A 15,225-nucleotide genomic window follows, 5' to 3' on the forward strand; every position below is an offset into this window, starting at 1 on the left:
GTTCACTTGAGTTTCTGAACCTCAAGGAAGTGGTGTAGACATCTGACCCACCTCCCATGGGTTCCTGACTCCAAAAAGCAATTGGCTTTAATAACAAAATACAGCTTATTTATTTAAAGAAACTGTTTCTGTTTGCAGGAGAGAATACAGAGAAGTGAAACAGATTTTTTTTTTTCCAATTTTTTTTTTTTTTAACAAAATTTATTGTGTGTTTATCACATTCAAAAAGCATTGACCACTTTTTTGGGGTTTTTTTTTTTTTTGGGGAACTGTTAGAATGCCAAGGTAAAGTTGGGATATTTGGAAGCTTAATTAGCAATTAATGACTGTCAGCTTGAGGAAAATTTGAACAGCCACAGGTCTGACACTTTAGATTTTCAATAATTCTGTGGGCACAACAGAATAATTCAAAAAAGTAAAAAGGAACTGAATTGCTTTGGCAAGACCAGACAGCAGCGTGAACATATGAAATTAAATCTTAAAATAAAAATATTTTCAGGGTTTGATGATTAAATCCTTGCCCCCATTTTTATGTCTGTTTAATTTCAGTCTGAGCTTAAATTTTTTTACATCTGTCATGGGCAATTCTGGAAAAACCAGGATGGAAACTGCTTTGGGATGAGCACCAGGAGACTCTTCACAAGGCATTGCAAGGCTGAAGGAATGGGCTGGAGGACACAGGAATTCACATGGTCAGGTAAGGACCAAAAACTCACAGATAAAAAAAAAAAAAAAGTCAAGGGCATTGCATGAAAATGCCCCAATAGTGAGCAAAAACCATGCAAGGAAAGTGGAGAGCAGCTCTGACTGGCTCTGAGATGGAAACTGAAAATATTCCCCACTGTAAAGTGACATTATCCACATCTCCACTACTCAAATATATGGCCCAAAAGCTAATTTAGGGAGAAATTTAATCAACTTTCCAGAAAGCCCTCTACAGAGCTGGTTCTGAAACAAAAGGGACAGAGAATTGAGAATCTCCAAATTAAGACTGAAGTATACCAATAGTATTTACACCAAGCACTTCATCTTTAAGAATGCATGAAAAAAAAAGGACAATTTGATTTTTTAAGGGTGTCCTCTAAATCCATACAGATCAAATACTCTGACATCCTGGATTTGTTTCAAAGCTTTTTGAGAAACACACACAAATAATTCGGATTTAGTCAATTTTATTTACAGTTTGTTTTTTTTTACATTTCAGAGCATTACACAATTACATATCTCATTTTTTCTGACCTGCAAACAGATACCTTAAACGGAAATATTTAAAAAAAAAAAAAAAAAAAAAAGAAAAAGGAAAAAAAAAAGAAAAAAAAAAGTTAGATACATCCAAAAATGCAACAATTACACATCTGACAATTCACAAAGTGTAATTTACTAGGACGTATCCTAAGAATTTAGGAACAACCAGTCAGGAGAAAATCTGACCAATTTCAGCAATTGATTATTTACACATTCAAAACAAAGCCTCTCTTAAACTAAACCTCCAGGCAAAGGGCCTGAAAGATTTTTTTTTCAGGAAGAAAGACCAGAACGATTCACACCTATGCAGCATTAACAGCCCTTGATCTCAAACACTGAGGCCTCCTCAGTTTTGTCTCAGAGCTACAGGCATCCCTCGACTTCTCCTACCCTGAAGTGATTTACTTGTGCCCCCATGTGCATAGAAAGGTTTGAGTGTTTAAAGTGGTCACTACGATAAAACCCCATTTAATCTGGTCTTTAAGTCACTAAAATTTTTTCTTCCTTACAACTCTGAGCCTGTCTCCAATGCCATTAAAACCAGCCCACAGAAGGGGAGCTTGGACCCAACCTGGGCCTGGCCAGGAATAAATTCATTAGAGACTGGTTAAAAAATAATCTTTAAAGACCATTTAGACAAGGCTTACATTTCTACACTTCCCTGATGGGCCACCTAATAAAACAACCAAACAAACGAAACAAAAAAAAAAAAAAAAGTCACAGCTACTACTTTCATCCCTCGTGTCAACCCTTGGCCACACAGAACTAGTTACATACTGGGTAGAAACTACTAAAAAAATTCCCTGCAAATCAGCTGCCTTCCAGCTGAGGCTATGGCTCCTGTGCATCGGGTGGTTGAGGAGGTTTGGTTTGTTTTTTTTTTTCATTTGTGGGGTTTTTTTTTTCTCTTTAAAAAAAAAAAAAAAACAACAAAACTCTCACTTGAAAAATCCCTCAGCCCTGACTTTGAGGCTAATTTCGGTCCGAGGCGCCACGCGCGGCACGCGAAAGAAAAGAGTCAACCTCGTGTGAAAAGCGCCAACCGAGTGCAACTCCTGACTTTTGCCACGTCCTTCCTTTTCCCTGGCAGCCCTCCCTAACCTGGCTACGGATTCGGTGGAGCCTCCAGGTTTTTTTTCTTGCCTACCTTACTCTCCACGTTCACGTCTCAAACTGCGTCAGCAGGGCCCGCACCTCGGGCGTGAGCTGCTTGGCAGCCTTGGCTGCCTCAGTGACGGCCTTGCGGTACAGACCCTTTCTCTTCTTATTAAAGCGCAACTGGAAGCTTTCTAAAAAAGGGGAGAGCTGTGCAAGAGCAAGGAAAGACGTGGTGGTGGAGCCAAACCATGAGATACGAGCCTCCTGGCGCACCAGCAGCCCGGTATCCTTGCGGCTCACAGTTATGGTAAGGATACGGGCCGGCCACCAAGGGAAGCCATAAATCTTGGCCCAAACAATGTCCCCTACACATACAGTCCTGCCATCTGGTGTGACACATTTAGAGACGTTTTTGGAAAAGACTTCTGTTTTCAAGGAATTACTGAGCTTTTTCTCTTCCTTCGAAGAGGAGGAGGAGGAGGAGGAGGAGGAAGAGGAGGAAGGTGCATGCATGCTGCCTGGAGGAAAATCAAAGCTTTCAGTAGAGCTACACTCAGAGTTGGTGGATTTCAAATCATCTGTGCTATCACTACTACAAACTGATGCACTGGAAGAGTCAGATTTCTTTTGATTAAGGGTCATGTAAACCGTTATATTGCTTTTGCTGCCTCTCTTGCCCAGTGTCTGCTGTTCATCCTGATCAACAGTTACATGCACTTCACTCGTGTCCTGAACCTCACTGCTGGCCTCTTCGGGGCCTTCTGAGGGGCTCTGGGTTTCTGAAGGGGCCTCACCTGCTGAGCGGGTGGAGGAGCAGCGAGACTGGGGCTTAGTTGCCATCTTGCCACTCCGTATTTTCTCAAGTCCTGTCTTGAGGGAAGAGTCATTCTCTTCGTTGCGGTACCGCTGGGGCTTGAGGCGCAATCGGGGCGGGAGGGACCCTGAGCTGGTGTTCTGAAGACGCCGCGTGAAGTGGACCTTTGAATGTGCATTTTTGGAAGAGGAGGTTGCACTCTGCTTCTTTTGTGCCTTTTCTTTGGCCATTTTCAAGACTTCCCGAGCTTTCGCATGATCCATGTTTTTGCTCTGGAGGACCTTTTTTGTGTTTAACTGCGCTTTCGACGTGTTCGCCTGCGCGGAAACTTTAACCACTCTGCTCCTGCCGTGGGCAATGTTCGAAACCTTGACCACAGCGTTCCTTTTCTGGCTTTCGTTTTGGCTTTTCCCATCCACCTTGTGGTCAGTCTTAAGTTTTTTATTCACAGTAGCCACGCTCTCGTTTCTTCGCTTTTTACTGTCCTCGTATTTGGAAGAGTCACTTGCATTGCCACCTTTCTTGATCTCCTTTTTCTCCGCCACCACGCTGTTTTTGCACTTGTCACACAGGACCTGCCGGGGCCGTAGTTTGATGGCGTTCATGATGGAAGTGGGTTCCTCCCTGTACATTTTCCGCTTGGGCCGCTTGATTTTCCGGGGCGGAGGCTGAGGTATTGACTGGTTATAGGTGTCCCTGATAAACAAAGGAGGAGGGTACGGTGCTCCCTCGTGAAACAGAGGAGGTGGTTTAGAAGTCCAAAGGCTTTTAGCTATGCTGGGCTCTGATGGCTGAGTGAGGGAGGAGTCGTCGGGGACGGCGGCGTCGGCCTCGCACTTCACCTGCGCCTCCTCTTGGAATGGTTTGCTTTGGAGCTGCATGGCTTCGGGTTTGTCCTTGTACTCCCTTTTGGGAAATATGGTCACAGGGATTCCATGGGGGCCAAACCTGAAAGGGAAAGGGGGGAAAAAAAATTTTCAGTGTTTTGAGGGAATTTATTGCGGCGTTTATCACAAAAGATTTGAAAACTCGCAGCATTTGGAAACCATGAATCTCAGAGAAATTAACACTTCATATCCAGAAGCTTTGAAAATGCAAGACACCAAAATTAAGTCAGCAAAGAACAAAAAATACACAACTTCACTGATTATCAGTTTCCCCTCATATCAACAAGATGCCCTGAAAATGTAACAAAAATATCCCCGAGACAGCAGCAAAAAAATTAACTTTATGCTTCTAGAAAATGCTCATAAACACCCAAACTCACCCCAAGAACTCCCAGTCTACCCAAGCTCATTTTCCATGCTAAGTCAACTTCATGCAAAGACATCTTCAGATACTTTTCTTCCATTTTTAGCAAAGGTCCAGATTTAACAGAGACAAATCTGGCCTGCCCAAATTGCAGTGAGCAGGGAGTGCCACCATCCCACAAAATCTCAGCACCCGATGCTTTATAGCCCAGAACTCCCCAGCCCAGTCTGAATTTCTCCCAGCAAAACTCCCCTTATTTTAACTCAGTACAAACTATTCCTCACTGTCCCACGAGCAAACAAGATTTTAAACCTTTTCCTCCTTTTCTCCAGACTGGAATTGCTCTAGATCAGGACAAGGGAGTGATTCCCCAAGATCTGTCCTCAGGTTTGTTGCTGCTCAACAGCAACATCCCCTCAGCTGATTCAACTGAAGTTTATTTAATTTTTTTTCTATAAGTACCTACATGTTGCCTTTATTTCCTCAAAACTGGATTTGAAATAAAGTCATCATGTGTTAGAAGGTTCTTTACAGTGTCCCCACAAAAGCCATTGTTTGTTTGTCCTTTTGCTTATCACAAGCTTCTTTCTACATCTCAAGTTGTAATTGAAGCAAACGACCCACCCAAGATTAAATTATCCACCCAGTTTGCATTTCAGCAGCTTGTACAGACATTTTTCCAGCCTATGGTCTGGCATTAAACCACAAGGGACTTGCTCATAACTAAGTTTTACATTCCCTGAAGTCCCACAAGTCCATCAAGGGTAAAGAAGTTGCTTTTCCACAAATACTTTTCCCTCCACAAAGGATTGTGAGCAAGTCACTCAATTCCAAGTAGGGCTTTAAAGGAAACTACCAGCTGGCAGTAATTAAATTAACAATATTTTCAGTGTTAGTTGCATCAAGACATTCAGCTTCTCAAAGAAACTAAGATCCAGATCCTATCACTCACCACCTGATAAAAGATTAGAGGATTTGGTAAAAAGTTAATCTATGGTAAGAGCTGAAAACAAGACGGGGCAAGATCTCTGCTGTGCAAATTCCAACCCCAAAGAGCACAAGAGCAGAAGTAGACAGGAGTGGGATATGAAACCCCACAGAGACAAACATCCCTTAAAAGTGCTCTCAATGCCTCAGGAGCTGCATTTCAGCCCTCACAGGCCATTCCCAGAGCCAAGCCCTCCTCCCAGGGGGCATTGATGTGACTCTGTGTCAGGAAATGAAGATAATTAGCTGTCACTAGGGAGAGGTGGAGGAAGAGGACTGGAAGGGTTTCCAGATGGATCCCATTCAAGGATTTCATCTCTCTTTCCCCAGGTTTTCACTCTACTGCCTCACCAGCAAAGTGTGCAGGATTTGCACTCCAAAGGCACAAAGCAGCTGATGGAAAGCTCAGCACACGCCTGAAATCAAAGATTCATCCTGCACCTTCCACTCTCCTTTCCTTCCAGCACAAAACACAGGCCAGAAATGAAGAACTGGAAGCCACAAAGGGTAATTTTAATGCAAGATGCAAACCTGCTTTAGTAAGACACAAAACCAATCCAGAGGGAAGCCCTGAAGTCAGAGAATCCCTCACAAAAGGTACTGATTAAAAAATAAACCTCTCCCGGCCCTGTCCACTTACAAATCAATGAACTGGGGAAGTAAAGAACATTCCTGGATATTGTGCCAGTTATGTACAGCACATTCCTGTAAATGATGTGTTAATACAAAACATCCTGTTAGTCAAAACAATCCACCTGCAGGACAAAATATAATTGGTAAATCAAGAGAGTGATCAGAGTGTATTGTGTCTTCTCTTGGCCTCACCCAACAGCAGATTCTATTTAGTTTTTGATTATCTCTGTTTCCTCCCTGGCTAATCAACTTCTCCAGCAACTTGGAAGAATGACACGAAAACAAAGAAGAGAAAACAATGGGGGAAAAAAACTTGCAAATGAAACAGCAAAGGTTACAGGAAAGAATAAAGACTAAGAACGAGGTAAGAAGAGAGGGATTTATTTTTCCTAAGAGAAGCAGCAGAATGAAGATGTGAGTTTCTTCAGGACAAGGCATGACGCAGCGTTAATTATTTCTGCAGCAAGCACAAGTGTTTATTGCATGGACCAGAATTTCAAGCCCCATTTTCACCCCTCTGGTTTGGTGGACCTTGAAGACAAATACTTCTCCTACAACCCCAGTAATTTTTGTCACACCAAGGGCAAGGCTGAACTAGTCAGTTGTGTTAAAAGTTAGACAGAAAAGCTGCAAAAGCCTCTGGTTCATCTGCCACAGAGGTGAAGGAGGACTAAAAGGCATCCACAGAAAACAAAATTATAAAACTCCAAGGCACACAGCTCAGATGAATCATGACATTTACTGATCCTCCAGTCAGTCACTGCCTGGCACTAGATCAGCTCTGAGGAGAAACCATTTCAGTTTCCCCACACACATTTAACCTCTACAAGGAATTGCCTTGTCTTTATTCCCACAACAAAACCATTTTTTTTAATACATTGATCCCAAATATCACTTTATCCCACAAGATTCCAAGAACGGGCTTTTCTGGATGAAAGTAAAGATATTCTGCAAGTCCTGTTTGCTTAAAAATAAAAATCCCCTGGTGCTCCCTGCCCACTCCAGACTCGTGTAACACTTTTACCTCAGACCATCCCACCCCAAGGAATGGCAACATCCACTGACAGGGGATCTAAAAGTGAAGTGTAGAAAAACCAAACTCAGAAATAGGTATTTCAGCCTCAATCCCCAGGGCCCTGCTGTTCCCACCTATGGAAATCACAGCCAGTTTTCCATGGGGCCACTTCCCCTCCTGCAAAGGTGTCCCAGCTCTTTATTTGCCTCGAAAATGCCTCTCTAAGAGAGAGGATGGCTGAGATGTTGTATAAAAGTCATTTCTCAGAGGTTTTTCTCAAGCAATCAGCAGGATGTGACTGCATTTCTGCTGTAGATGCCACTGCAAAGTGCATTTTCATTGGAGACAGAAATAGCAACAGGGTCTCAGGATCTGGACTGAACCAAGATCAATTCTGGCACTGCAATGATATTTACACTGAGAGGAGCTTTCAACTGACCAGAGACAAAAACAGGGAGGTTTCATTTCCACTTTGTCAGCTCCAAGTTAATTAATAGGCAGCCATGGGTACCAGTTTGGGTACCAAACCCAAAACTCTGTCATTTAAAGCCAGAGAGTTTTGTATTACAGACATATAAACTTAAGTATTTAAGGAAAGTAAAGCCACTTTTTTTCCAAATCTAAATCCTGCAGCAGAATTACTCCAATGAATGGATATTATTGTTCAATTTATATGCAAAACAGAATAGTTAAAGTGTATTTTTTTCAGAAATAACCATGAGAGATAAGGAACAAATCCCATTTTAACTCAGGACTGTATGTACATAAACAAAGTACATAAACAACACTCCCTGGGGAAAAGTGTTTTACATTAATACCTAAAGTTTGAAGTTCTCATTTTTAGCCTCCAATGTCTGACTTCTCTGCTAAAAGGGAGAGAAATGAAAAGCTCCTTGTTGTGCCAAAGGATGAAGCCACTGAGCAGGTTCAGAATTATTTCCCATTTGTCTCTGGACACATTGGACACCAACAAAGCAGAAAAAACTTGTGTTTAAAGTGTTAAATCTGTGGTAAATGATCAAACCCCATCCTCACCACCAAGGCAGTGCAGAAATTTCCTGTTCTTTTCTGCTCTTGTACCCAAGATCATTCAAAGCCAGGACGAGCAACAACTGAAGGCATTTTTGTTGCATGGATGGAAGTTCCAGGAGTATAATAACATGCTGAAAGAACTCTGTATTTCATGCATCTAAACTGGGGGTTTAAATTATAACATTCCATGTAATACACAGTTAGATCAGAGCTGTTTGAACACAAAGTTTTGCAGAATTCCTCAAAATAACCTGCATTGAAAACACAGATTATGCAACAACCTATTTTTAATGAAGGATTTACTTGGTGTGATAAAGCACAAGATGGAATTTCTTGCTTTAAGTGCAGGCACCTTCCTGAAAAAAAGCATTCCCAGAAGCCAAACAATCATCTCCCTGGTTTATTCACCTCCTGAGCAATGAACACCAGGCTAAATAGCCCAGAAAATGCACATTTCACTGAGAGCTCTGAAGGCAAAAGACTGCCCTGTGACTCTTTGGAACAGCACAACAGAAAGAAAAGACAGGATGCTTTGAGTTCAGGCTTTTCATTAACTCCCATCATTTTACTGGCACATCTATGAAGCTGAAGGTCTGTTTAAAGTGAAATACCTTTTAATTTTTACACCCGATGCCATTATTAGCTGTCAGATGCATTTTGAAGCAGACACTTCACTGTGATCTATTTTGAAGGATCACACCTTGAATAAACTCTTCAAGAACATCCAAATGCCAGAGCCAGGACATGTGGAAGAGAATGGAACCATTAAATAAAGGATGGAGTGTCGAGATGGCCAAGATTCATCAGTCCCATAACAGAAAATAAAATGAATCCAGACTGAAGATTTCCCTCCTGCCCTGCCTCAACACCCTGAACCAAGGCAAGCCTCAGAAAGCCAGGACAAGCAGCACTGCTGGAATACACAGAATTCCATAAGGAAGGACAGACCAACCATCGTCTGTCACATCCCAGACCAACAAAGAACAGCTGAAGGCCACGGATTCCTTCAGGAGAGGAGAGTTTGGGGCCCAATCCAGACCCCAATTCTAATCCTGCCCTCTAAGGGAGGCTACATTGGACACCTTCAATAAAATTTCTGGCACTCACAAGCAAAAAAAAAAACCGTAATTACTCTCTGAACCACAGTCCCATCACACCTGAGCTTCCCACCTTCTGGGGGTAACAAAAACAAATGTCAAAGAGGTCTTGGGGCTGCTCCTTAAATGCCAGAATTTCACCAAACTCCTCTGGGCTCCTGAGAAACTCCAGAGGGGACAGTGACGAGCTGTGGGGACACCTTGGGAAACTGAGTGCAAGGTTTAAAATAAAATAAACCAAAGCACACAACCCTGAGTCACTGACACTGTTGAGAATGTGCAGCACAGAACATCAGGCTCCTACCAAACCCCAGTCCTTCCCCAGACAGGGATGAACACACGCTGTCCCTGGTTATTAAATCTAAGAGCAGGCAGAAATGTAGCACATTTTTTCAAGTGAGGCTTCTGCTGTTTCCTTCTCACATTTGCAGTAGAAGCTGAATTAACAAACTGGGAAAAAGCACAGGATTGAAGTCAGTGCTGTACCTGAAAGCTGCTTCTGGGATTGTAAGAACTGCAAATTGCCTATAAAAGTTTATTTTCATCATACAGCTCGTGCACACCTTGGTGCAGGAAGTCCTTCCTTATCTTCCACAACAAAAGCCCAATAAAGACATAATTTCAAACATGTGTCTACTAGGAACACACTGGATATCTAATTAAGGCTCTTTGTCATAAAACAACTTTTTGCTCTTTCTCTCTCAAGAACTGTTATGAACACACACAAGTCAGAAGGGAACTGCTTTAGAGAAGAAGACAAGACACATGTCCTTCACATCTGCAGGATTAGAAAGAAAATTTCAGTTAAATGATAAAACAAGGAAAATGCCAAGTCTTGACTGCTGGCAAAACAACAGAACATAAATTTAATCCCCCTTCCTCTCCTAATCTTTAGGAAGGAAAAAAAAAAAAAAAAAAAAAAAAGCACCACAGAAATAATTATCCTTTCTCCAGAAGAACAAACTGAAACCACAACTTCTTAATCCTGTATTTTAAGATTTACAAATGCTACACTTCTCAGGTATTTCCCCCCCACCTCCAGGTGCAGAGCAGGATTTATTCTGAGCCAGCAGGTGGGATGGACATCTCTGTCCCCTGAGCAAACAGGGAACAGCAATGCCAGGGACAGGCACCTCACAGGGACTTTAAACCCCACAGAACCACCATGGGCTGGGCTGGGAGGGACCTTAAATCCCACCCAGTGCCACCCCAGCCATGGCAGGGACACCTCCCACTGTCCCCAGTGTCCAGCCTGGCCTGGGGCACTGCCAGGGATCCAGGGGCAGCCACAGCAAATCTGGGAATTCCACCTCACCTTCCCAGGGAACAATTCCTGCCCAAAATCCCATCCAACCTTGTCCTCTGGCATTCCCTGTGTCCTGCCCCTCCAGCTCCTGCTGAAGTTCCCTCTCCATCCTCCCTGCAGCCCCTCCAGAGCCTGGGAGGTGCTGTGAGGGCTCCACACAACCTTCTCCTCTCCAGAACGAACATTCCCAGCCCATCTCCATGGGGAGGGTTCTCCTCCCACTCCCCTCAGCCCCTTGGTGCCTCCTCTGGACCCTCCAGCAGCTCTAGGTCCTTCTGGAGGGCCCCAGGAGCTGAGCAGGGCAGGATCCCTGGGCTGTGGGATCAGCCCTGGGGACGTGGGGTTTTTCCCTCAAGCATTTCCCCTGTCTGTGCCCCCAGGACTCCATCAGGGACACCCACCCCAAGGAACCCCCAGCAGAACCAAAGAATCCTCACCCTTGCAGCACCAAAGCATTAAAAGGTAACGGCAGCAGCACTAAAAACATCCTTAATTCCTGCAATGAGCCTTCAGAGTTACCACAGTGGGGACAGGCTCCTCTCCAGGTGAGGATTTACTGCACAACTGATGGACTTGGCACTCAGGACAAGGTGGGCTCCTCTTTTCTTCTGGTTTTCAAAACTTCCTGAGCAGCAGGTTCAGGAGCCTGGTACAGGCAGGGAAATTCCCTCAAATTATTACCCCAGACCCCTCCTTAGCTCAAATAAATGTAAGAATAAAGCCCATTTGTGGTCTAAACTCCTAAAGGGATTTCCCATTTACAGGAGGTGGGAGAGGGAATCAGGCCCCTCATACAAATATCACTGAGTTCATATCAAAGTCACCAAGAATAAAATACAAAGTCAGGGCATCATCTCGACAACGAAAAAAGCAGTAAGATAAAACAGCAAAAAAAAAAAAAAATCCTTAAAATCACAAATATATGGGGATATATTTGCTCTTCTTTCCTTAAGAAGTTCAAGTTATTCAGAACATGACTTGGGAAGACAAAAAATAATACAATGAACAGTTTTTTAAACTTACTCTTCTTAGTACTGTATGGAAGTAGCACCTGGAGGGTGCAGAAGGGAAAGAGAAATTAAGATCCAAAAAGGAACAGGAATTATTTCCCTCTGATCATACAATAACACAGCATTGGCATGTGCAGTGAACACAGCCCACTTTTGCAAGCTCCTGAATGATTAAATTCTAACACAAATTGTCACTTTTACTTAGTAAGAGCTGTCAGTCTTAAAATATTGATCCCTTTGGCATTAGGGAAGTTTGTGAGATTATTCTCATGCATTTGAATGAGACAGATTTCAGCAAGCACCCATCTCTCATGCTGGAAATCCCAGTGTTGTCATGTAAATGGATGGAATTTAGGTGGTTCTCATTTAACCCTGCCCTTCTTTTTTTTTTTCTTTTTGGTCCAGTGGAAAAACTTATGACAAGAATTCCAGGGCCTGCCATAGATACAGAAGGAAAATATTAATGTTCTGCAGGTCCAGGTGCTGCTGCATTAAACAAAAATAAACAGATAAAAGGAAAAGCTGACACCTGGACAATACCACCTGTTAGTCACCACAGAAGTGGTGAAATGGAATTGTTGGACATACAGGCAGCACTTTTGTTTTTAATAATGCTTCCATTTCTTAGAGATAGGAAGTTCTGGGACTATTTCTAGAGCTCGTTTTCCACTGCATTTCCTGCTCTGAGACATCTGATAAAGAGACTCCTGTTATCTACCAACGTCTTGTTGTCACCAGCCAAATATTACAGACCTTATGTCTCAAAATTCAGCTTTTCTTGTCCAGGCTCTCTGTAGAGCTGAGCCTTGAGAATTTAAATTCCCATGTAAAAGCCCCTCTGAAGGGATAAATGGCTGCACTGCCAAGAGAACCTGGGAGGGACATCCCCAGGCTCCCTGAAGGGCTTTTTTTCCACAGCCCCCAGTGCAGAGTTTTGTCCCAGGAGCTGGGCTGGGACCCAGGGAGGCTGGAGATGTTTCCACCAAGGCACAGCAGCAGCAGCAGCAGCAGCAGCCAGGCTGCAAAGTGACTTGTGCTGCAAAGGGCTGCAGATCTGCTGCACGCCAGAGGCTGCTCAGTGCACAGGAACATGGGATGTCTGTGCCCAGGGTGTGTTCAGGAGGACAGGATCCCTTTCAGGAGAAAAAGGAGAAGCTGGGATTTTCCTGCAGAGGTTTTGTCACCCTCCTGCCCAGGGCAAATAGGGCATTCTGCTGGGACAACTTCAAACCTACAAAAGAATTGGTGTTACCCAGGATTACACTCAATTTGTGTCACCTCCTGCCCTGCTCTGAGATGCTGTTTCACCCTCACCAGTGGCTGGAGTTTTGCTCAGCATTTCACACCTCATCAAGTGACAGACTGAAAACATCATGCTGTGACATTATCCAAAATTTGGGGTCAAATTTTGTGTCAAACCCCAACCACGCAGTGAGGCCCAAGCCAGAAGTGCTGCTCCCCACAATTTTCCTTTTAGGAACCACTGACAATATTAATAATTTCAGGAAGTTGCTGAACAGCTACTAACAACATAAAAGGAGTGATAAAAGACATATGTCCACACACAGCTTAAATCTGGGGAGGGGTGGAAAGTGCTGCATATTTTACATACCGATTATTTTAAATAATAACCTTGCTTAAATTTCACTTTTCTCTCATGAACTTGCAGAGTCCTTACAAGTCTAAAATAAAAACACTAAGACGAAGAAGTATTTTCACCTGCTGATAGAACCTAGATTGTCTGTAAGATACCATGACCTCTCCCAAATGATAGGCAGAGAAAAGAAGCAAACCCCAAACCCTGCTGTCTGATAAGTTATTCAGAAATGCATAAAAATCCCCTCAATCCACGAGAATATTTAAGAACCACGAAACTTCACCCCGTTCGTTGCATACAAGGAGCAATCAGTACTAATTAATAAGTGCAACAGCTTAGCTGGAAAAACCATTATTCTGGAAAACAGTAGGTAGTGAAAGAGAAGGTTACTCAGGCAATGTCAGGCAGAACGAAGAGGGCAGTCAGATCTGGGGGGCTGTTCTGTACAAAAAGGAGGATAAAAGCTGAGCTCTGTGCTGGGGTGATGCACACAGGGATGATGCACACAGGGATGGGGATGCTGCACACAGGGGATGGGGATGGGGCACACAGGGGATGGGGCACACAGGGGATGGGGCACACAGGGGATGGGGCACACAGGGGATGGGGATGCTGCACACAGGGATGGGGCACACAGGGGATGGGGATGCTGCACACAGGGGATGGGGATGCTGCACACAGGGATGGGGATGCTGCACACAGGGATGGGGCACACAGGGGATGGGGATGCTGCACACAGGGGATGGGGATGCTGCACACAGGGGATGGGGATGCTGCACACAGGGGATGGGGATGCTGCACACAGGGATGGGGCACACAGGGGATGGGGATGCTGCACACAGGGGATGGGGCACACAGGGGATGGGGATGCTGCACACAGGGATGGGGATGCTGCACACAGGGATGGGGATGCTGCACACAGGGATGGGGCACACAGGGGATGGGGATGCTGCACACAGGGGATGGTGCACATAGGGTGATGCACACAGGGATAGGGATGCTGCTGCCCGCCCTGGGAGCCCCAAAGCACAAAGGCTGTGCCCGAGTGCTCGCCCCTCTCCTGCCTCTCCCCATTCCCCGGGCGGCAGAAGACCCTGCTCACCCCTGGATGTAAGGGGCGAGGAGGAGGGAGAGGAGGGAGATGAAGGAGAGGAGGGAGATGAAGGAGAGGAGGGAGAGGATGCCCGGGAGCCGCTGCTCCGCTCCCCGGGGAGGACGCGAGGGCAGGAACTGCTCGGCCCGGGGCGGACCAGGGTTGGGTTGGGATGGGAAGCGATGGGACGGGAGCGAAGGGAAGCGAAGAGAAGCCGCAGAGCCCACGAGGGTCCCGGCGGGGCCGCCCCCATCCCGCCCCCGGCAGCGCTCCCGGGCTCGGCGCTGGGTGGGGGCTCGGGCTGGGCTCTCCCCCCGAGCTCTCACCTTTTGGAGAGGTCCATGAGGACCCCGGAAAAAAGCTTCTCTCCCAGCCGGAACGAGACCACCAGCGCGTCCTCGATGATGTGGTCCAGGGTGACCCGCACCTCGGAGCCGGGCAGCAGCGCCGCCGCCTCCGCCTCCCCTCCGCCCGGGGCCGCGGGCACCGCCGGCACCGCCGGCTCGGGCTCCACCGCCGCGGCAGCATCCGGCTCCTCCTCCTCCGGCCGGGGCGGCTCCTCCCCGGGCCCCGCGGAGCCCCCGGCAGCGGGCGGGCAGGGCTGCGGCGGCTCCCGGCCCGGCTGGGGCGGCGGGCAGGGCTGAGGCGGCTCCGAGCCCGCCGGGCTGGGCGCTGAGCGGGGCTCTGCCCGCGGCGATTCCACCCCCGGCGGCGGCGGCGGCTCCTCCGTCCTTCCCGCGTCCGGCTCGCGAGTCCCGCCGGGGCTCCGGGCGCGCTGCACCGGCGGCGGCTCCTCGGCCTTGCCGCCGTCGGCCTCCTCGCCATCCGGCACCGCCGACTCCACGGCCTCGCTGACGGCGGGGAGAGGGTCCGCGCCGGCCTCGCTGCCCGGGATCGGCTCCATCTCGGGCTCGGCCTCGCCGGCCCCGCCGTCCCCCGGCACCGCCGCAGTCGCCGCCGCCTCCGCAGCCATGGCCGCCATTTTCTCCGCCGCCTCCCTCCAGCAGCGGGAGCGACGGCCACGGCCCGCGGGGAGGGAGAGCCCGC

The 15,225-nt window shown here is 46.5% G+C and overlaps 1 protein-coding gene across 6 annotated transcripts in view; it reads right to left on the reverse strand.

The window, feature by feature from the left end:
- The window catches only part of PWWP2A (PWWP domain containing 2A), a 31,763-nt gene extending 16,538 nt beyond the window's left edge, over positions 1 to 15,225 (reverse strand). For 2 of the 6 annotated variants that reach the window (XM_083871727.1, XM_083871728.1), the window contains exons 1-2: positions 14,505 to 15,221; positions 3,138 to 4,105 (exon numbers count right to left, since the gene is read on the reverse strand). In XM_083871727.1, coding sequence (XP_083727853.1) covers positions 3,138 to 4,105; positions 14,505 to 15,160 — 1,624 coding nt within the window. In that variant the 5' untranslated portion in view covers positions 15,161 to 15,221. Of the gene's footprint in view, positions 1 to 622; positions 1,254 to 2,392; positions 4,106 to 14,504 lie in introns of those variants that run through there. The other 4 variants (XM_083871726.1, XM_083871729.1, XM_083871730.1 and 1 more) reach the window with 4 other exon arrangements.

The sequence above is a fragment of the Zosterops lateralis genome, assembly GCF_965231275.1.
Source record: "Zosterops lateralis genome assembly, chromosome: 14".
NCBI lineage: Eukaryota > Metazoa > Chordata > Aves > Passeriformes > Zosteropidae > Zosterops > Zosterops lateralis.